This window comes from Theropithecus gelada, chromosome 19 (assembly GCF_003255815.1).
Source record: "Theropithecus gelada isolate Dixy chromosome 19, Tgel_1.0, whole genome shotgun sequence".
Taxonomy (NCBI): Eukaryota; Metazoa; Chordata; class Mammalia; order Primates; family Cercopithecidae; genus Theropithecus; species Theropithecus gelada.
The window spans coordinates 45,465,542-45,488,559 of NC_037687.1; the positions used below are offsets into that span (position 1 = coordinate 45,465,542).

General features: G+C 45.9%; 1 protein-coding gene across 2 annotated transcripts in view; it reads right to left on the reverse strand.

The window, feature by feature from the left end:
• PDCD2L (programmed cell death 2 like) overlaps positions 1-22,681 on the reverse strand; it is a 24,299-nt gene extending 1,618 nt beyond the window's left edge. Inside the window, exons 1-6 of one of the 2 annotated variants that reach the window (XM_025365952.1) lie at positions 22,533-22,681; positions 22,256-22,422; positions 22,081-22,141; positions 17,262-17,629; positions 12,836-12,946; positions 3,484-3,632 (exon numbers count right to left, since the gene is read on the reverse strand). In XM_025365952.1, coding sequence (XP_025221737.1) covers positions 3,484-3,632; positions 12,836-12,946; positions 17,262-17,629; positions 22,081-22,141; positions 22,256-22,422; positions 22,533-22,640 — 964 coding nt within the window. In that variant the 5' untranslated portion in view covers positions 22,641-22,681. Of the gene's footprint in view, positions 1-3,483; positions 3,633-12,835; positions 12,947-17,261; positions 17,636-22,080; positions 22,142-22,255; positions 22,423-22,532 lie in introns of both variants that reach the window. The other variant, XM_025365951.1, reaches the window with a different exon arrangement.
• Positions 22,682-23,018: the final 337 nt, after the last annotated feature.

The following is a 23,018-nucleotide window of genomic DNA, read 5'->3' on the forward strand; positions in this document are numbered from 1 at the left end:
AAAAAAAAAAAAAAAAAAAAAAAAAAAAAAAAAAGAGAAATATATATATCATAGAACACACTACTGCCAAAAAAGGATAAGGATTCAGGCAAAAAAAAAAAAAAAAAAGAAAGAAAAAAAAAACCCTAAGAGTTTATAGAAAATTATCAATGAATAAAGCCATAAAAAAAAGCATACCAAGAAAACATAAGCAATAAGAACTCCCGATGATATTAGAACAGAAAAGCAGGAGTCAAAAGGATGACGTAGGCAATGATTTGCAGCAGCAAAGGAGAAATACGTTGTTTAAAAATGTATGCATTGGCTGGGCACAGCATATTGGCTCAGGCCTATAATCCCAGCACATTGGGAGGCTGAGGCAGGAGAATTGCTTGAACCTGGAAGGTGGAGGTTGCAGAGAGGAGAGATGGTGCCACTGGGCAATGGAGCAAGACTCTGTCTCAAAAAACGAAAGAAAAAAAAATGAAAAAATGGCAGAGTTTATTAACTGGTATATGACCTTCTTCTAGGAGAATGTGACTGGTAAGGGAAAATCGCCTCAAGTGAGCATGTCTACAACTCCAGTAAACACACTGCGCATGCGTCCTCTCCCAAGTGCTGGCGGGCCACTATGCCCATCCCAAGGGAAGAAACAAGAGAAGTAACACAAGACCCGGGAAGTACAAAATCCCAAGTCAAAGGTCAAAAATGGACACTTCAATCTCTCAGGTTGCCTGCTTGGCCCCCTCTTCCAACTGTATTTACTTCCTTTCGTTCCTGCTCTAAAACTTTTTAGTAAGTTTTCACTCCTGCTCTAAAATTTGCTTTGGTCTCTCCTCTGTCTTATGTGCCTCAGTCAAATTCTTTCTTCTAAGGAGGCAAGAACTGAGGTTGCTACAGACCCCTACAGATTTGCCACTGCTAACAGTATTGTGGCAAAAATGTTAGTTACAAAGGGGGGAAAAATCAGACCACCCTCATACCTCTACAAAGCTACATTCCATGCAAAAGACATTTCTATATAAGTGAAAAATCTCAGAGATCAGAATGCCCATAAGCCCTTCCAGAAAAATATATTTCCCAGTGAGACTGAACCACCAGATGACAGGAGGCACCAGGGCAATGGCTGGCAGGGCTTTCACTGTCAGAAGACAACACAGGGGTCTACAAGGTTCTGAAAAGAGAAAGTGGGATTTAAAAATTTTATACATAGGTTGCCCCTCAAATATGAAGCCACATTACCATGCACAATCTGAAGCAAGGCACTTCTGAGCCCTCCTAAAAGCTATTACTTGAGAAAATCCAGCTACTGAAAAAAGAATCAAAATAAAACAGGAATAAAAAAGCTCATTGTAAGAGTGGTGATGAACACTGAATCCATTTACACATAGAATTAAGGCTATCCAAACAGCTGTGATAATTATAATACTGGCTGGGCGCGGTGGCTCATGCCTGTAATCCCAGCACTTTGGGAGGTCAAGGTGGACAGATCACTTGAGGTCAGGAGTTCGAGACCAGCCAAGATGGCGAAACCCCATCTCTATTAAAAATACAAAATTAGCAGGGTGTGGTGGTGGGCGCCTATAATCCCAGCTACTCGGGAGGCGGAGGCAGGAGAATCACTTGAACCTGGGAGGCAGAGGTTGCAGTGAGCCGAGACAGTGCCACTGCACTCCAGCCTGGCTACAGATTGAGGCTCCGTCTCAAAAAGGAAAAAAAAGATACTGGGTCCGGGCGTGGTGGTTCATGCCTATAATCCAAGCACTTTGGGATGCCGAGGCAGGTGAGGAGTTTGAGACCAGCCTGGTCAACAACAGTGAAACCTGTTTCTACTAAAAGTACAAAAAATTAGCTGGGTGTGGTGGTGGGCACCTTTAATCCCAGCTCTTCATGAGGCTGAGGCAGGAGAATCACTTGAACCTGGGAGGCAGAGGTTGCAGTGAGCTGAGATTGCGCCACTGCACTCCAACTTGGGCGAAACTCCGTCTCAAAAAAAAAAAAAAAAAAACAAAAAGATACTGAAATATTTCAAGGTAGGAATAGGGTATGAATTTCCTTATCTACTATGGTAAGGTGCCAGATGCATACTATCTAAAACTGAAACATAGGAAGAATGTAATTTTCTGTTAACAACAGAAGCACCTTTCAGAAACTTGGGCCTCTTGGGTAAAGAACCTATTACCAAAAGTCCAGGCCAGGCGCCGTGGCTCACGCCTGTAATCCCAGCACTTTGGGAGGCCAAGACGGGCAAATCACGAGATCAGGAGATCGAGACTATCCTAGCTAACACGGTGAAACCCTGTCTCTACTAAAAAAAAAAAAATTAGCTGGGCGTGGTGGTGGGCACCTGTAGTCCCAGCTCCTAGGGAGGCTAAGGCAGGAGAATGGCGTGAACCCAGTGGGCGGAGTTTGCAGTGAGTGGAGATCGTGCCACTGCACTCCAGCCTGGGCAACAGAGCGAGACTCCGTCTCAAAAAAATTCCAGTAACTGCTTCACTTATACTTAACATTCCTTCTGTTAATTTGTACAAAAATTTATTCTAAGACTTTTAATTACCATGTTAGTGAATTTCCCTATTTTAGGAAAATTATTTTCATCTAGCCATCCATACATTCATCTAACTTGCTGTTTGTCTTTAAGTCAAAAATGATTATTGGAATAATGGTTATTAACATTGATAATAGTTGTAATTTCTGGCCAAGCATGGTTCATGCTTGTAATCACTTTAGGAGGCCAAGGCAGGAGGATCGCTTGAGTCTAGGAGTTCGAGACCAGCCTGGGCAACATGGCGAAACCTTGTCTCTACAAAAAATGCAAATTCCAGCCTGGCCAACACAGTGAAACCCCATCACTACTAAAAATACAAAAACTAGACGGGCATGGTGTAATCCCAGCTACTGGGGAGGCTGAGGGAGGGGAATTGCTAGACCCCGGGAAGTAGAGGCTGCAGTGAGCCAAGAACGTACCACTGCCCTCCAGCCCAGGCAACAGGAGAGAGACTCCATCTCAAAAAATAAATAAATCAATAAATATATATATATGTAAAAAAAAAAGACTGGCTGGATTACAAATTTCTTTTTCTGTTTTTTGAGACAGAGTCTTGCTCTGTCACCAGGCTGGAGTGCATTGGCGCGATCTTGGCTCACTGCAACCTCCACCTCCTGGGTTCAAGTGATTCCCCACCTCAACCTCCCAAGCAGCTGGGACTACAGGAACATGCCACCATGCCCAGCTAATTTTTTATATTATAGTAGAGACAGGGTTTCACCACACTGGCCAAGAAGGCCCCGATCTCCTGACCTCGTGATCCGCCCACCTGGGCCTCCCAAAGTGCTGGGATTACAGGCATGAGCCACACCTGGCCTAAATTTCTTAAAATAATTTTTTAATTCCCAAATTTTCTATAATTTGCTTATGATATTTCATAAGTAAACAAAAGGTTTTTCATTTATTTAAAAATAATGCCAGAAATCCACAAACTCAAATTAATTTAGGCTTCTCACCTAAATTAGCACTCTTGAGCATGCTGACCAGTGCTGGCATAAGCTGAAACTCAAATATCCTTTGGCCTCCACACTGGCTGCAGGCTGGAAGCTCAGTGACTTCTGATGTAGGGCAGGTCAGAAAGAGTGGCTCTCCACTCCAGGAATACCTAGGACAAGGAAACAAAGAACCCCGAATTAGAGCCACACAAGTCACATTCTAGCATCTAAGGCCGTGCTTTGCAACCTTTCTTTGTTTCTTGCAGAAATCCTCTAAAGGCCCAAAAACCTAGCACCATGGCTGTAAAGCATAGCAAGATATCTGGAAATCTTGTCAGTGTTCGATTCAAAGTCTCAAAGGCACTAAAGTCAACGTTCAATTGAATCTAGGTAAAGCTGCGACGAAGTTCAGACCCAGCTCCACTGCAGATTAAATGGAATCAGCCCTCCACACTACTGACCTTACAGAGGAAGGGGCATGCCTTAGAGCAGAAGTCCCCAACCCCCAGGCCATGGACCCCCAGGTCATGGACCAGTACTGGTCGGTAGTCTATTAGGAATAGGGCCATGCAGCAGGAGGTGAGCAACAGGCAAGCGAGCATTACCACCTGATCTCCACCTCTTGTCCCTATGAGATTCTCATAGCAGCGCAAACCCTATTGTGAACTGCACATGCGAGGGATCTAGGTTGCATGCTCCTTATGAGAATCTAATGCCTTATGATCTGAGGTGAACAGTTTCAACCCAAAACCATGCCCCACGCCCCCCACCTCAGTCTGTGAAAAAATTGCCTTTCACAAACCAGTCCCTGGTGCCAAAAAGGTCAGGGACCACTGCCTTAGAGGGAGGAAACATTCACTTCTGTTTTTGGTTTTTTTTTTTTTTTTGAGATGGAGTCTCGCTCTGTCGCCCAGGCTGGAGTGCAGTGGCGGGATCTCAGCTCACTGCAAGCTCCGCCTCCCGGGTTCACGCCATTCTCCTGCCTCAGCCTCCAGAGTAGCTGGGACTACAGGCGCCCGCCACCTCGCCCGGCTAGTTTTTTGTATTTTTTAGTAGAGACGGGGTTTCACCGGGTTAGCCAGGATGGTCTCGATCTCCTGACCTTGTGATCCGCCCGTCTCGGCCTCCCAAAGTGCTGGGATTACAGGCTTGAGCCACCACGCCCGGCCTTTTTTTTTTTTTTTTTTTTTAGATAGAGCCTTTTCTGTTGCCCAGGCTGGAGTGCAGTGGCACAATCACAGCTCACTGCAGCCTTGACCCCCTGGGCTCAAGCAATCCTCTGACCTCAGCTTCCTGAGTAGCCGGGAACAGATGCACATCACCATACCCAGCTAGTTTTTAAAAAAAATTTTGTAGAGACAGGGTCTTGCTATACTGCCCAGGCTGGTCTCAAACTCCTGGCCTCAAGTGATCCTCCCACCTCAGCCTTCCAAAGTGCTATGATTACAAATGTGAGCCACCATATCCAGCTCACTTCAATACTACTGTTCTTCGATATATAATTTCTGGTAATCATTTTAAAAGTTACTAAACATGCAAAGAAGCAGGAAAATTTAACCCATAAAGAAAGTTAATGCAAGGAGACCCATGGACAAGATGATAAATTTATCAGACAAAAACTTTAAAATACCAATAATAAATACGTAAAAAAAAAAAAAAACAAAAAACCCTAGTGGAAAAGGTAGACCAGGTGCAGTGGCTCACACCTGTAATTCCAGCACTTTGGGAGGCTGAGGCGGGTGAATCACCTGAGGACAAGAGTTCGAGATCAGCCTGGCCAACATGGTAAAACCCCATCTCTACTAAAACTACAAAAATTAGCCGGGCACAGTGGCAGGTGCCTGTAATCCCAGCTGCAGGGGAGGCTGAGGCTGAGGCTGCAGAATCACTTAAACCTGGAAGCAGAGGTTGCAGTGAGCTGAGATTGCTCCACTGCAATCTAGCCTGGATGACACAGCGAGACTCCTTCTCAAATAATAATAATAATAATTATACAAAAATTAGCCAGACATAGTGGTGCATGCCTGTGGTCCCAGCTACTTTAGAGGGTGTGGCAGGAGATCACTTGAGCTCAGGAGTCTGAGGCTGCAGTGAGCCATGACTGCACCACTGCACTGCAGCCTACGCAACAGAACAAGACCCAATCTCTAAATAAACAAAACAAAAAAACAAAAAAAAAGCAACATAAAGAGTTAAAAAAAAAGACAAAAAAGGGAACAAAATAGCAAACTAAAAATACTCAAGTCACCAACAAGCAGGTTCAATAAAAGGAATACAGAAACAAAATCAAAAAATCCCACCAAATGCAAAGCCAGGTGTGGTGACAGATGCCTATAACCCTAGCACTTTGGGAGGCTGAGGTGAGGGAATTGCTTGAGTCCAGGAGTTCAAGACCAGCCTAGGCAACATAGTGAGACGCCCATCTCTTTAAAACAAAAAGGAAAGAAAAAAGAAATGGAGGAAGAAACAATAACAGAATAAAATTAACCCAACATGGCAGGGTGCAGTGGCTCATGCCTGTGATCCCAGCATTTTGTGAGGCAGGCGGGTCACCTGAGGTCAAAAGTTTGAGACCAGCCTGGCCAACACAGCAAAACCTGTCTCTACTAAAAATACAAAAAAATTAGCCAGGCATGGTGGTGTGCACCAGTAATCCCAGCTACTCAGGAGGCTGAGGCAGGAGAATTGCTGAACCTGGGAGGCAGAGGTTGCAGTGAGCCAAGATTGTGCCACTGTACTCCAGCCTGGGCAACAGAGCAAGACTCTGTCTCTAAATAAATAAATAAATAAATAAATAAATAAATAACCCAACAATACCAATGATTAAAGAGACTGCATATTCCGTGTTAAAAAAAAATCATAACTGTTAAGTTGAACTTGATCAAAATTTAAAGCCATCTGTCAGAATCTGTTTGAATGCTAAAAAAATTAAATTGAAAAAGGACTTGTACTCTTGACCATATGAAGAATTCCTACAACTCAGTAACACAAACACAAACAATATGGCAAGAGATTTGAATGACGCTTTATCCAAGATGATATACAGAGATGGAAAACAAGCACTTGAAATGATGCTCAACATCATTTGCCATTTGAGGAAATGCAAATTGAAGCCACAATAAAATGCCACTACACACCTTCTTAAATGGCTAAAATTAAAAACTGAACATCCCAAGCATTAGCAAAGATATACAGGGAGTAGAATTCTTAAAAAACAGCTAGTGGGAACAGAAATGGCATAACCACTTTGGAAAATGGTTTGGCCTGTTTCTTAACAAGTTAAACATGCATATACCACATAAGACAACCATTCTATTCCTAGGTATCTACCCCCACAAAATCAAAACATGTCTTACAAAGAGATGTAAACAAATGTTCATAGCAGCTTTATTTATAATAGCCAAACACTGGAAATAACCCAAATATCCATCAACTGCTAAATGTATAGTGGCACATCCATACAATGGAATATGACACAGTGGTCAAAAGGAATGAACTATTGATACATGCAATAAGAATGAATCTTGAAGTATGCTAAGTGAATAAAACCAGACCAAAAAAAAAGTATATTCCGTGTGACCTTATATACTTTCACAGGAAATGCACTAAGGTGCAACAGAAAGATGATCAGTGGTTGCCTGGGGATTGGGGGAGCAGCACGGGACAGGGTTGGCAAGAACTTGCGAAGGAGTATGAGGAAACTTCTGGCAGGGAGGAATATGTTTACTGTCTTGACTGTTGTGATTTCAGGGGTGTATACAGATGTCAACTTATCTAAGTGCACACTGTAAAAATATAGGCAGTCTGTTGTATGTCAATTGTACCTCAATAAAGCTGCTGAAAAATAAATGTAAACAGACACACTTCACTATAGAAGATACATAGATTCCAATGAGCACATGGGAAGATGCTCAACATCATTTGTTATCAGGAAAATGCAAATTCAAACCACAAGGAAATACCACCACCACCTACTAGAATGGCTACAATTTAAAAGATTGACAATATTTTTAAAACCACCACCAGGCTAGGTTTCTCAATGCCAACCATTCCTATACTCCCCGTATTTCAGTATTTGCATATTTAGTTCTTATTTCATTAAGGAAAAATTCCCAATTTTATCTTTGAATATTGTTTCTGATCCATCCATTAGGTTCTCTATTTTGGAGACCAATTCTCCTCATAGTAAATACAATTATGAACCCTTGCTCAAGTCTTTATACGAGTATTTTGATCTTTAGCCAAGTCTATTATGTTCCCTAATTTTTTTTTTTTTTTTTTTTTTGAGACGGAGTCTCGCTGTGTTGCCCAGGCTGGAGTGCAGTGGCCGGATCTCAGCTCACTGCAAGCCCCGCCTCCCGGGTTCACGCCATTCTCCTGCCTCAGCCTCCCGAGTAGCTGGGAGTACAGGCGCCCGCCACCTCGCCCGGCTAATTTTTTTTTGTATTTTAGTAGAGACGGGGTTTCACCGTGTTAGCCAGGATGGTCTCGATCTCCTGACCTCGTGATCCGCCCGTCTCGGCCTCCCAAAGTGCTGGGATTACAGGCTTGAGCCACCGCACCCGGCCCCTAATTTTTTTTTTTTAAGACAGAGCCTCACTGTGTCGCCCAGGCTGGAGTGCAGTGGCCGGATCTCAGCTCACTGCAAGCTCCGCCTCCCGGGTTCACGCCATTCTCCTGCCTCCGCCTCCGCCTCCCGAGTAGCTGGGACTACAGGCGCCCGCCACCAACCCCAGCTAGTTTTTCTATTTTTAGTAGAGATGGCATTTCACCATATCAGCCAGGCTGGTCTGGAATTCCTGACCTTGTGATCCGCCTGCCTTGGCCTCCCAAAGTGCTGGGATTACAGGGGTTAGCCACCACGCCCGGCCTATGTTCCTTATATTCTATATGTATTAGATACGTAAGTCATGGGGCTTGGTTTCTTTAGCAATTCAATTTCCGATTCATACATAGTTACTTTATTTTCTCACCTTTGAGCTCTTGTTTTATGGAATCTATTGTCTTATGAAGTTCTTACACATTTTGAAGCATCTGCTGGGACTGATGTGCTCCTTGGATTATATTTTATTTTATTTTATTTTTTGAGACAGAGTCTCACTGTCACCCAGGCTGGAGAGCAGTGGCACGATCTCAGCTCACTGCAACCTCCGCCTCCCAGGTTCAAGTGATTCTCCTGCCTTAGCCTCCTGAGTAACTGGGACTATAGGCGCCCACCACCATGCCCAGCTAATTTTTGTATTTTTAGTAGAGACAGGGTTTCACCAGGTTGGCTAGAATGGTCTCGATCTACTGACCTCATGATCCACCCGCCTTGGCCTCCCAAAGTGTTGGGATTACCAGTGTGAGCCACCGAGCCCAGCTGGATATTTTCTAGCAGACTTGGTTCTTGAGCTTTTTGTATGTGCTCTTCATTTCCTTAACTATTCTTGCCACAGTATGATTACCTGGGTGGCATGCTATTTTTCATCTAGCTCACGCCTAAAAGTTGCAACTCAGTTTAGACCATCTATTTGCTCTGAAATGTCCGCAGAGGTTCTCATTGATTTCCTGTCCATCTCATATGAGGCCTGTTTTCCCCTCTCGAGGAGTACTGCCCATTTCCTCTGCATTTCTGTAGGTAGTAAAAGAGGGAACTGGGGCGAGGAGATAGTTCTTCTGGGACTAGATGCAATCTTTATTAGAACACCTGGGCTTTGTTTTTTCCTCTGAGACAGTGTAAAATACTGTATGTTGAGAAAGATCCCACTCCAGTGGAGGCGAAATTGCCCTTAACTTTCCAATCATTGCTCTGACTCATCATGGAACAAAGGAATGTTGCTTCTGAGAGGCAATCCCCAATTCCTACACCACCTCCCCACCACACCCAGTTCTTCAGCCAACATGGTGGAGGAGGTCCACCATCCTCCACATTAGGACATGCAAACTCTCCTCCTGTGTGCTTCCTTCCAGACATTATTAAGTGAAAATTCTTAGGTCAGGTGCGGTGGCTCATGCCTGTCATCCCAGCACTTTGGGAGGCTGAGGTGGGTGGATCACCAGAGGTCAGGAGTTCGAGACCATGCTGGCCAACACGGTGAACTCTCATGTCTACTAAAAATACAAAAATTAGCCAGGCATGGTGGCACATGCCTGTAGTCCCAGCTATTCAAGAGGCTGAGACAGGCCGGGCGCGGTGGCTCAAGCTTGTAATCCCAGCACTTTGGGAGGCCGAGACGGGCGGATCACAAGGTCAGGAGATCGAGACCATCCTGGCTAACCCGGTGAAACCCCGTCTCTACTAAAAAATACAAAAAACTAGCCGGGCGAAGTGGCGGGCGCCTGTAGTCCCAGCTACTCGGGAGGCTGAGGCAGGAGAATGGCGTGAACCCGGGAGGCGGAGCTTGCAGTGAGCTGAGATCCGGCCACTGCACTCCAGCCTGGGTGACAGAGCAAGACCCCGTCTCAAAAAAAAAAAAAAAAAAAAAAAAAAGAGGCTGAGACAGCAGAACTGTTTGAACCCAGAAGATGGAGGTTGCAGTGAGCTGAGATCATACCACTGCACTCCAGCCTGGGGGACAGAGACAGACTCCGTTTCCAAAAAAAGAAAATTCTTTGTGGACTCATCAGTATATTTTACGCAGGTGAGAGAAAAGGCCTGTGGGATTAGAACTTGCACTTAACCATGCCAGAAATTTCTGTACCTTTCTCTGCAAAGACTAAATTAGTTACATAAGTGAATAAATGTATGTGAAACACTCAAGAACTCTATTAGACATTTACTGATATTATATCCTGGGCTATCACTTTGAGTTTTATAGTACTAAGCCCTTTTCCTTTTTTCAATGCTGATAAAACGGAACTTCTTTTTTTAATATTTACTGTTTTATTTGGGCTAATTTTTAGCTTTTAGGTTCACTGTGGTACGTATCGGAGAAAAAGGCCATTTGAGCTAATTCTGCCCACTTTGTCTGGACCTGTTTTTACTATTTTTATAAACTATACCTGCTATTTTTATAAACTATACCTGCTGAGTATGTCATTTCCTCTGAGGCCCTCCTGATAGCCTACCTAAAATAGCTCTATTTTTTCCTCATTTATCACTTATGGAAATCACACAGGTTTTTTTTTTTTTTGAGACAGAGTCTCGCTCTGTTGCCCAGGCTGGAGTTCAGTGGCGCAATCTCGGCTCACTGCAAGCTCCGCCTCCTGGGTTCACGCCATTCTCCTGCCTCAGCCTCCTGAGTAGCTGGGACTACAGGTGTCCACCACCTCACCCGCCTAATTTTTTTTTTTGTATTTTTAGTAGAGACGGGGTTTCAGCATGTTAGCCAGAATGGTCTCGATCTCCTGACCGCATGATCCACCCTCCTCGGCCTCCCAAGGTGCTGGGATTACAGGCATAAGCCACCACACCCGTCCCATACAGGTTTGTTTTTAATCTCCCACTCTAGAAAATAAAATATATGGACCAGGGGCAGGACGCAGTGGCTCAAACCTGTAATCCCAGCCCTTTGGAAGGCTGAGGCGGGCAGATCATTTGAAGTCAGGAGTTCAATACCAGTCTGACCAACATGGTGAAACTCCATCTCTACTAAAAATACAAAAAGTAGTCGGGTGTGGTGGTTGTAATCCTATACTCAGGAGGCTGATGCAGGAGACTCTTTTAAACCCAGGAGGCAGAGGTTGCAGTGAGCCAGGATCACGCCACTGCACTCCAGCCTAGGTGGCAGAGCGAGACTCCGTCCCAGAAAAATAAAAAATAAATTAAAAAATAAAAATAAATATATGAGCCAGGGGTTGTGGCTGACGCCAGTAATCCCAGCACTTTGGAAGGCCGTGGCAGGAGGATCACTTGAGGCCAGGAGTTTGAGAGCACACTGAGCAACATGATCAGATCCCATCTCTACAAAATACATTTTTTTAAAAGTTAGCCACACATGGTGGCACACACCTGTAGTTCTAGATACTTAGGAGGATCGCTTGAGCCCAAGAGGTAACGGTTACAGTAAGCAATGATCATGCCACTGCACTCCAGGGTGGGCAACAGACTGAGACCCTCTCTCTAAAAAAAAAAAAAAAAAAAAAATTAATAATAATAGTCCAGGCACAGGGGCTCATGCCTGTAATCCTAGAACAAACTCTGAGAGGCCAAAGCAGATGGATGGCTTGAGCTCAGAAGTTTGGAACCAGCCTGGCCAACATGGTGAAATACCATTTCTAAAAAAATATACAAAAATTAGCTGGGCGTGGTAGCATGTGCCTGTAGTCCCAGCTACTTGGGAGGCTGAGGTGGGAAGGTCACTTGAGCCCAGGAGGGTGCACTGAGCTATAACTGATCACACCACTGCACTCAAGCCTGAGTAACAGAGCAAGACCCTGTCAAAAAACAACAACAAAAAAATTAAAGGCAGGCGTGGTGGCTCACACTTGTATCTCAGAATTTTAGGAGGCCGAGGCGGGCAGAATACATGAGGCCAGCAGTTCGAGACCAGTCTGGCCAACGTGGTGAAACCCCGTCTCTACTAAAATACAAAAAAAAAAAAAAATTAGCCGGGCATGGTGGCGGGCACCTGTAATCCCAGCTACTCAGGAGGCTGAGGCAGGAGAATTGCTTAAACCCGAGAGGTGGAGGTTGCAGTGAGCCAAGATCACGCCACTACACTCCAGCATGGGTGACAGAGCATGACTCCCTCTCAAAGAAAAAAAAGGCCGGGCGCGGTGGCTCAAGCCTGTAATCCTAGCACTTTGGGAGGCCGAGACGGGCGGATCACAAGGTCAGGAGATCGAGACCATCCTGGCTAACACGGTGAAACCCCGTCTCTACTAAAAAGTACAAAAAACTAGCCGGGTGAGGTGGCGAGCGCCTGTAGTCCCAGCTACTCGGGAGGCTGAGCCAGGAGAATGGCATAAACCCGGGAGGCGGAGCTTGCAGTGAGCAGAGATCCGGCCACTGCACTCCAGCCTGGGTGACAGAGCGAGACTCCGTCTCCAAAAAAAAAAAAAAAAAAAAAAAGAAAAAAAAAAATTAAATTAATAATAATAATAAAGGCTATGAGAACATGGACTTCGTCTGTGCCATTTCCTGCTATGCCATTTCCTGCTATATCTGCAGCACCTACCAATAGCAGCACCTGGCATGCAGAATAGACTCCGTAAGTATTTGTTAGACAAATGAGTGCGCTTTACCTTACTGAATCCTTCTACACAACTGAATCCTCCTACACATCCTATAACGTAGGTATATGGTCCTATAAAGCAGGTATTAGGTTCTCTCTTGATTTGGGGAATACTGTAGGTTTTGCTTTTCTCATATTTTCCTGTGTTTTCCAAACTAACATGTATTACCTTTATAATCAAGGAAAACAATAAAATGAACTGTGCCTTTTTTTACCTCAAAATCTGCTCCTGACAAGCAGCAATTCGCTTCATGAATTTGTAAAACGTCTGATCTCCACTTTTAATTACGGTTTTCTCGTATTTTTCATCACCATCATTAGAAAGGCTAAAAACAGAAGCAGAAAACACTTGTGAATGTCTATATCCAGAAAATTACAGCATTTGCAAGAGGAAACAAGATAATTTTCTTTTAAAAAAATTTATCAGGCCAGGTGCGGTGGCTAACACCTGTAATCCCAGCACTTTGGGAGGCCAAGGCAGGCAGATCACAAGGTCAGGAGATCGAGACCATCCTGGCCAACATGGTGGAACCCCATCTCTACTAAAAAACACAAAAAGTTGGCTGGATGTGGTGGCGCACGCCTGTAGTCCCAGCTACTCAGGAGGCTGAGGCAGAGGAAATCGCTTGAACCCGGAAAGTGGAGGTTGCAGTGATCCGAGATCACAACACTGCACTCCAGCCTGGTGACAGAGTGAGATTCCGTATCAAAAAAAAAAAAAAAAAAAAAAAAAAGTCATGCCTATAATCCCAGCACTTTGGGAGGCCGAGGTGAGCGGATCACCTGAGGTCAGGAGTTCGAAACCAGCCTGGCCAACATCTTGAAACCCCATCTCTGATAAAAATACAAAAAATTAGCCGGGTGTGGTTGCGGGCGCCTGTGATCCCAGCTACTTGGGAGGCTGAGGCAGGAGAATCACTTGAACTCGGGAGGTGGAGGTTGCAGTGAGTCAAGATCGCACCATTGCACTCCCACCTGGGCAACAAGAGTGAACCTCTGTCTCAAAAAAAAAATTTTTTAAATTTATCAGGTCAGCGCAGTGGGCTCACGCTTGTAATCCCAGCACTTTGGGAGCCCAAGGCAGGGGGATCACTTGAGCTCAGGAGTTCAAAACCATCCTGGGCAACCTGCCAGAACCTCGTCTCTACAAAAAAATACAAAAATTAGCTGGGCATGGTGGTGTGCACCTGTGGTCCCAGCTATTCCAGAGGTGAGGCTGTGGTGAGCTGTGAGCACACCATTGCACTACAGCCTGGGTAACAGTGTGAGGCCCTGTCTCAAAAAGAAAAAGAAAAAAAAAACTGTCAAAGTAAAAAACTGTAAAACTGTCAAGTAATTTTTTTTTTTTTTTTGAGAGGGAGTCTCCCTGTGTCACCCAGGCTGAGTGCAATGGTGCAATCTAGGCTCACTGCACCTTGGCTCACTGCTCACTCCACCTCTTGGGTTCAAGCGATTCTCCTGCCTCAGACTCCCGAGTAGCTGGGATTACAAGTGTGCGCCAACACACGTCCGGCTAATTTTTGTATTTTTAGTAAAGACAAGGTTTCGCCATGTTGGCCAGGCTGGTCTCCAACTCCTGACCTCAAGTGATCCGTCTCGGCCTCCCAAAGTGCTGGGATTATAGGCGTGAGCCACCGCACTCAGCCAAAAACTGTCAAGTAAATATTTTTGATATTTAAATTGTGTACATGTAGCTCTATAGTCCCCTGCCCCACCCTTCTCCCAAGCTATTTTCAACTCTTGGGTAATTACTTACAATTTAAAAAATCGCAGGGCACAGTGGCTCACACCTGTAATCTCAACACTTTGGAAGGCCAAGGAGGGTGGATCACAAGGTCAAAAGATTGAGACCATCCTGGCTATATATATATATATATATATATATTTTTTTTTTTTTTCCGGCTGGGTGCAGTGGCTCAGGCCTGCGATCCCAGCACTTTGGGAGGCCAAGGAGAATGGGTCACTTGAGGTTAGGAGTTTGAGACCAGCCTGGCCAACATGGTAAAGCCCCATCTCTACTAAAAATATAAAAATTAGCCGAGTATGGTGGTGGGTACCTGTAATCCCAGCTATTTGGGAGGCTGAGGCAGGAGGATCACTTGAACCTGGGAGCTGGAGGTTGCAGTGAGCCGTTATCACGCCACTGTACTCCAGCCTGGGCGACAAAGTGAGACTCTGTCTCAAAAAATAAAAAATAAAAATTGGCTGGGCGCGGTGGCTCATGCCTGTAATCTCAGCATTTTGGGAGGCCGAGGCGGGTGGATCACGAGGTCAGGAGAGCAAGACCATCCTGGCTAACACGGTGAAACTCCGTCTCTACCAAAACTACAAAAAATTAGCCAGGCACGGTGGCGAGTGCCTGTAGTCCGAGCTACTCAGGAGGCTGAGGCAGGAGAATGGCGTCAACCCAGGAGGCAGAGCTTGCAATGAGCTGAGATCGCACCACTGCACTCCAGCCTGGGCGATAGAGCGAGACTCCATCTCAAAAAAAAAAAAAAAAAAAAATTTTTTAAATTAGCTGAGTTTGGTGGCACACACCTGTGGTCCCATCTACGGGGGAAGCTGAGGCTAGAGGATCCCTTGAGGCCAGGAGTTTGAGGCTACAGTAAGCCATGAGCAGGCTGGGCGCGGTGGCTAACACCTGTAATCCCCGGCATGTTGGGAGGTCGAGGTGGGTGGATCACTTGCGGCCAGAACTTCAAGAAGAGCCTGGGCAATATGGCAAAAGCCCATCTCTACTAAAAAGAAAATACAAAAATTAGCTGGGTGCAGTGGCACACGCCTGTGGTTCCAGCTACTTGAGAGGCTGAGGCATGAGAATTGCTTAAGCCTGCAAGGCAGAGGTTGCAGTGAGCTGAGAACGTGCTACTGCACTCCAGCCTGGGCAACAGAGTAAGATTGTCTCAAAAAAAAAAAAAAAAAAGCCATGACCACACCACACCACTGCAGTTCAGCCTGGGAAACAAAGCAAGTTTCCATCTCTAAAAAAAAAAAAAAAGACAAATACTCTAGAAGAAACCCACCAAAACTAAGCAAATACATAAAAACTTAAGAAATTAAAAAATAAAAAATCTTGCCAGGCGCAGTGGCTCACACCTGTAATCTCAGCACTTTGGGAGGCCGAGGCAGGCAGATCACATCATCAAGAGATTGAGACCATCCTGGCCAACATGATGAAACCCTGTCTCTACTAATAATACAAAAATTAGCTGGGTGTGGTGGCGCGCACCTGTAGTCTCAAATACTTGGGAGGCTGAGGGAGGAAAATTGCTGGAACCCGGGAGGTGGAGGTTGGAGTGAGCCAGGATCGCACCACTGCACTCCAGCCTGGCAACAGAGTGAGAGTCCATCTCACAAAAAATAAATAAATAAATAAATAAATATAAAATTAAAAGTCCTTATAACCATCAGTTCTATTAAGCGTTATTTTCAAACACCAACATGTCTTCATGCACTCCCCTTCATCATTATTCTGAAAAAGCCTACAAATGAAACAGTTCTGGTAAAGAACCAGGCCATTTCTCCAAACATTCTATTGTAATTTTTTTATTCTAATAGTAACAAATGCTGGGTGCAGTGGCTAAAAAAAATTTTTAGTCCAGGCGCAATGGCTCACACCTGTAATCCCAGCACTTTGGGAGGCTAAGGTGGGTGGATCACCTGAGGTCAGGAGTTTGAGACCAGTCTGACCAACATAGTGAAACCCCATCTCTACTAAAAATACAAAAATTAGCTGGGCATGGTGGCACATGGCTGTAATCCCAGCTACTCGGGAGGCTGAGGTAGGAGAATCACTTAAACCCAAGAGGCAGAGGTTGCAGTGAGCCGAGCTCGTGCCATTGTACTCTAGCCTGGGCAACAACAGTGAAACTCCAAAAAAAAAAATTTTAATTGGTCAGACATGGTGGCGTGCACCCGTACTCCCAGCTACTTGGGAAGCTAAGGTAGATTGCCTGAGCCCAGGAGTTCAAGGCTGCGTGAGCTGTGATCAAAGCAATTAACTCCAGTGTGGGTGACAGAGTGAGACCCTGTCTCTCAATCAATCAATAAGCAAAATTGATCATTCTTACTTCTTTAGAGAGCTTTGGTTTATAAAGGCTTTCAAGATCTACTCTCTCGTTTGACTCTCAAAATCATGTGATGAAACAGAGAACAGAGATATCACTATCACTCTCACTTTATAGAATTGAGGATCTGAAAGCATCTCCGAGGTCCTGGGCCAGTTCTGGAGCCACAGCCAAGAGTCAATAAACAAATGGCATTTTTCTTTTCCTTTTTCCATTTTTTCACCCCAATCTTATTATCCCAGATCAAATGGCAGTTTTCTAACTTGCCTGTCTCTGCTATAAAGACATATTAGAAATATAAAAGAAAGTTAGAGTCAGTGAACGCATCTTCTATAAATACTTGCCATCTCTAACTTCTGTTTGTTCATCTTTGTTCACTGTCTTAACGGGAGTTATAAATAGAGCAGGGTTTTCAAGATAACTCAAGTTGGCTAATAAGGAAGTAAGGTGAAAAGGTCCTACATACAAGTTCTGCCTGAAAGTTTCCCCAGGTCCTGTGGTGAAACTGAAGGGTAACTCCTGTGGCTGCTTCCCAATCCAGTCACCTGTCAACCTCAGGAGCACACATCCTCACCTTTGGGAAAGCAACTGATCCATGGCAATGCCTTCTCTCTGCTGATAGTCCCTCAGAAGGCTGTGGGCATGATCCAGGTTGACAAAGTCTATGTATTCATCCTCGTCTGCAACACAGATGTAGTAGGGCAGGAATAGCGGCAGCCCAGGAGACAAGGCGGTCTGCTCCCCAGGAGGCACAGGATGGGCAGCACCCAGGACAGCATCCTGCAGGCGGAGGTCTTGGAGCCGAGCAGTCCAGTCTACGTCTTTGGCACTGCTGGCATCATTCCCAAAATCCAAGGTAAGCTGTGGTGAAGGCACCTCCTCAGTGTCACTTCCCCAGTCATCAGCACCTTCACACCAGTCCTCAGCTGCAAGGCTGTTTTCCTGTGTCTGGAAAAATATTCAGTGAATGAGGTCCAAGCACATTTGGGAGGTTTATCCTATTACTTCGGTTCCAGCCACCCATCCCTGTGCCTTCCAGAGGGAGCCTTCACACCAGGCCCCTTCCCCTCTGGCACACGCCAATCAAACTTTCTAGACTTTATGTACTCAAAAGTATGTTGAAGGAAACTTAAAATACTTGTCTTTCCTTTTCGGGGTGTGGGGAAAAGAAAGAGAGATCAGCCTGTTACTGTGTCTATATAGAAGGAAGCAGACGGCCGGGCGCGGTGGCTCAAGCCTGTAATCCCAGCACTTTGGGAGGCCGAGATGGGCGGATCACGAGGTCAGGAGATCGAGACCATCCTGGCGAACACGGTGAAACCCCGTCTCTACTAAAAATACAAAAAAGTTAGCCGGGCGAGGTGGCGGGCGCCTGTAGTCCCAGCTACTCCGGAGGCTGAGGCAGGAGAATGGCCTAAACCCGGGAGGCAGAGCTTGCAGTGAGCTGAGATCCGGCCACTGCACCCCAGCCTGGGCAACAGAGCGAGACTCTGTCTCAAAAAAAAAAAAAAAAAAAAAAAAGAAAAGAATGGTAAAGATAATTATCAATAAATACTAAGGGAACTCAGAGACCAGTGCTGCCGTGGGTCCTCTGTATGCTGAGCGCTGGTCCCCTGGGCCCTCTTTTTCTTTCTCTATACTATGTCTCTGTGTCTCATTTCTTTTTTCAAGTCTCTCATTCCACCTAACGAGAAATGCCCACAGGTGTGGAGGGGCAGGCCACCCCTTCATGGGGTGAGTGTGACAGATATAGTACATGGTTTATTCAACCATCTGTTCCAATATCTTTCTGTTGTGCTTCATGTATTGCAGGAACTGAAAAGAAAGAACTACATTTCCCAGACTCCTTAGCACCTAGGGTTTCAGACTCCTTAGCACCTAGGGTTTCAGATATGATTAGGTGTCTGCTAATCAGGTCTACTAGAGAGAGACATGAACTTGAGACAGAGTGAAGTAGAAAGACAGACCACGTAGCAAAAGGCAGTCAGAGTGTAGACATACACAGAACAAGGTTTTAGAGCCAACAGTTCTGTGGTGAAGACAGCGTCTAGTTCACCAGATCACACTTAAGCTTCCTGACAGCAGGAGAGGTGGCATAGCAGCTCCTTCAGGGACAGTTCTCAGGTGTGACTCTGGAGGGCATTCCTGGAGCCTCCTCCTTCAGCCTATCCACTTACTAAAAACCTGACTCCTGTGCTAAGTCTGTCTCAGCTTAAAAGCCAGGCATGGTTGCACATGCCTGCAATCCCAGCTACTCGGGAGGCTGAGGCAGGAGAATAGCTTGAATCCAGGAGGCGGAGTTTTCAGTGAGCTGAGATCACGCCATTGCACTACAGCCTGGGAGACAGAGTGAGACTCGGTCTCAAAAACAAAAACAAACAAAAAAACAGTACTTTTCGAATTATCTGCAATTGAACACTGACAAATATAGGCACTGTCTTCAACATTTTATTCGAGTACTGCTAGTACTATGCCTAGCAAACATCAAGAACTGGGTGCAGGCCGGGCCCAGTGTCTCACGCCTGTAATTCTAGCATTTTGGGAGGCTGAGGTGGGTGGACTGTTTGAGTCCAGGAGTTCAAGACCAGCCTGGGCAACATGACAAAACCCCATCTCTACAAAAAATAAAAAAGTTAGCTGGGCATGGTGGCAAGTGCCTGTAATCCCATCTACTCAGGAGGCTGAGGTGGGAGAATGGCTTGAGCCCAAGAGGCAAAGATCATGCTACTGCACTCCATCCTGGGTGACCAGAATGAAACCCCATCTCAAAAAAAAAAAAAAAAAAAGAAAAGAAAAGAAAAAAGAACTGTGTATATATAAAGACACATTTACAGTCAAAGGAGGCTAAATTTTGTTCTGCAGCTACCAACTTGCCTGCCTTTTCAATAAATTCAGATTTCATCTTATGAAATGTGTTCAAACATATATATACCTCATAAAGTATATTTACTATAAAGACATATATGTTATCACATACAACCACATATATGTACATCCCCCTATATATTCCCAAACAGGAAAATCAGTAAACTGTGTCTCAAGACCTTCAGTGTAAGTTTGAAAAAAATACTATATATACAATGGAATATTCTTCACCCTTAAAAAAAAAAAAAAGGAAGTTCTGTCGTTTGTGACAACATGGATAGAACTGGAGAACATTTTGCTAAGTGAAATAAGCCAGACACAAAGACAAATGCTGCATGTATTCACTTACATGTGGAATCTAAAACAATTAACCTCAAAGTAGAGTAGAATGGTGGTTAAAGAAATGTGGAGTGGCCGGGTGCGGTGGCTCACGCCTGTAATCCCAGCCCTTAGGAGGCCGAGGCAGGCGGATCACGAGGTAAAGAGATCGACCATCCTGGCTACATGGTGAAACCCCGTCTCTACTAAAAATACAAAAATTAGCTGGGTGTGGTAGTGTGTGCCTGTAGTCCCAGATACTCAGGAGGCTGAGGCAGGAGAATCGCTTGAACCCGGGAGGCTGAGGCTGCAGTGAGCCGAGATCGTGCCATTGCACTCCGGCCTGGCGAAAGAGCAAAACTCCATCTCAAAAAAAAAAAAAACAAAAAAAAAAATCTGGAGTGAGCGGGGCACGGTGGCTCATGCCTGTAATCTCAGCACTTTGGGAGGCCGACGAAGGTGGGTCACCTGAGGTCAGGAGTTCGAGACCAGCCTGGCCAACATGGTGAAACCCCGTCTCTACTAAAAATACAAAAATTAGCTAGGTGTGGTGGTAAGCGCTTGTAATCCCAGCTACTTGGGAGGCTGAGGCAGGAGAATCCCTTGAATCCAAGAGGTGGAGGTTGCAGTGAGCCGAGATTGTGCCATTGCACTCCAGCCTGGGCAACAAGAGTGAAACTTGGTCTCAAAAAAAAAAAAAAAAGAAAGAAACCTAGAGTGGAAAGAATAAGGAGATGATGGTCAAAGAATACAAAACCTCAGTTATTCAGGAGGAATGTGGGTTTTTTTAAGTTCTACTGCACAGCTTGAATGTAGTTAATAATACAGTATTGTGGCTGGGCATGGGAGTTCAAGCCTGTAATCCCAGCACTTTGGGAGGCCGAGGCGGGTAGATGACGAGGTCAGGAGATGGAGACCATCCTGACTTACATGGTAAAACCCTGTCTCTACTAAAAATTCAAAAAAAAAAAAAAACCAATTAGCTGGCCATGGTGGCGGGCGCCCATAATCCCAGCTACTTGGGAGGCTGAGGCAGGAGAATTGCTTGAAACCCAGGAGATGGAGCTTGCAGTGAGCAGAGATGGCACCACTGCACTCCAGCCTGGGCAACAGAGCAAGACTCCATCTCAAAAAAAATAAAAATAAAGTATTTTGTATTTCCAAATTGCTAGAGGAAATTTCAAATGTTCTCACAAGACGTTAAGTATCTGAGGTGATGAATGCATTAACTGGCTTCATTTAATTATTCCACATGATATTCATGAATCATAACCATCACTTTATACCTCATAAATTTATACATTATTATAAACTATCAATTTACAGTTAAAAAAAAATGTTGAAGACATCCAGGAGGAAGTCTCCATCTCGCTCTCTTTTTTTTGGGAGGGGAGAGGGTCTGGCTTTGCCACCCAGGCTGAAGTGCAGTGGCACAAGTGTAGGTCACTGCAGCCTCAACCTCCTGGACTCAAGCAATCCTCCCACCTCAGCCGCCTGAGCAGCTGGCACTACAGTTACGCGGCCATCATGCCCAGTTAGTTTTTTTTACTTTTTATAGAGAGGACGTTTTGCTATGTTGCCCAGACTGCTCTCCCAACATCTTTTTTTTTTTATACGGAGTCTGTCATTCAGGCTGGATTGCAGTGGCATGATCTCAGCTCACTGCAATCTCCACCTCCCGGGTTCAAGCGATTCTCCTGCCTCAACCTCCCTTGTAGCTGGGATTACAGGTGCCTGCCACGATGCCCGGCTAATTTTTTTGTTTTTGTTTTTAAAAGAGACGAGGTTTCGTCATGTTGGCCAGGCTGGTCTCGAACTTCTGACCTCTGATGGTCCGCCCGCCTCGGCCTCCCAAAGTGCTGGGATTACAGGCGTGAGCCACTGCGCCCGGCCTGGTCTCCAACTTCTGAGCTCAAGCAATCCTCCCACCTCAGCCTCTCAAAAAATGGTGGGATCACAGGCGTAAGTCACCATGCGGGGCCGCCATCTCCTTTTAACAAAGGAGTTAGAAAATAAAAATAAAGTAAAATAGAAGAAAAAAAAAACCCCTCACAAAACCTCAAGAAAATAGCATTCTATGGTTCTGCAGAAAAGCAAAAAACACTCCAATGTACTTCAAAGAACACGGCTTTAAAGTCTGTCCCAAACTATACTCTGGATAACATCCTCAAATGACAGAAAAAAAATAACATGCCAACCACAACCTTTACCTGAGCGTCCTGCGCCTCTCTCTCTGGAACCTGCAGGCACTGGGAGCGGAACACCTTCCAGCTTCGGGGTGAAGACAAAGGGCCGTGAGGGCTACACCCCTACTCCAGCCCGACGGCCCGCCCCAGCCCGCTGGAAAGGACACCCCAGGAGCAGCTCTGGGACTTCCCCGCCTACCTGCGCGCACCGCCGGTGCTGCAGCCGGGGCAGGCGCACGCGAACACGTGCAGCAGACGGTGAAACGGAGAGCCTTCCAGCGGGCAGTACACCTGCACGATCAGGGCGAGCGGCTGCCCGCAGCGCTGACACACGGGCCTGGGCGCAGCCACGGTGGGCAGAGCGTCCTGAGGGGACAGAGGAGGCGCTCTGACTCCAACTCCCCCCGGGACCTTGCCCACTCCCTCCGCACCCTTCGCCACCACCCATCGACCCCAGCTCCGGCACCCGCCCTCACCGGAATGCCGCCCAGCTTGCTAGCAGCCCAGGCGTCCGGCCCTGTGGGGCTGCCGTGCACCGGCGCATCTCGAAGTCCCAGCAGCACCGGCTTCAGAACAGCCGCCATGGCTGCCTGGCGACCAGGTGAAAACGCGAACTACGGCAGCCGAGCGGGCGCGCGTGTGCGCGCACGCGCAACGCATACACTGACATGATAGCCCCGCCCCCTTACTAGGATCCGATGCGGAGGCGTGGCTTTAAGGCGCTTGCACTCAGGTCCAAGAGCCGCAGAGGCGCTGCTGGCATTATGTGCCCCTTAATACGCTGTAATAGGAAGTACACACCATCTACTAGGAAGTAGTTTTGCCAGAAAGCTAACTTTTTTTTCCTTTTTTTCTTGAGACGAGCACTTGCTATATTGCCCACACTGGTCTTGAACTCCTGGCTCCTGAGTTCAAGTGATCCTCCCGCCTCTGCCTCCCAAAGTGTTGTGATTACAGGTGTG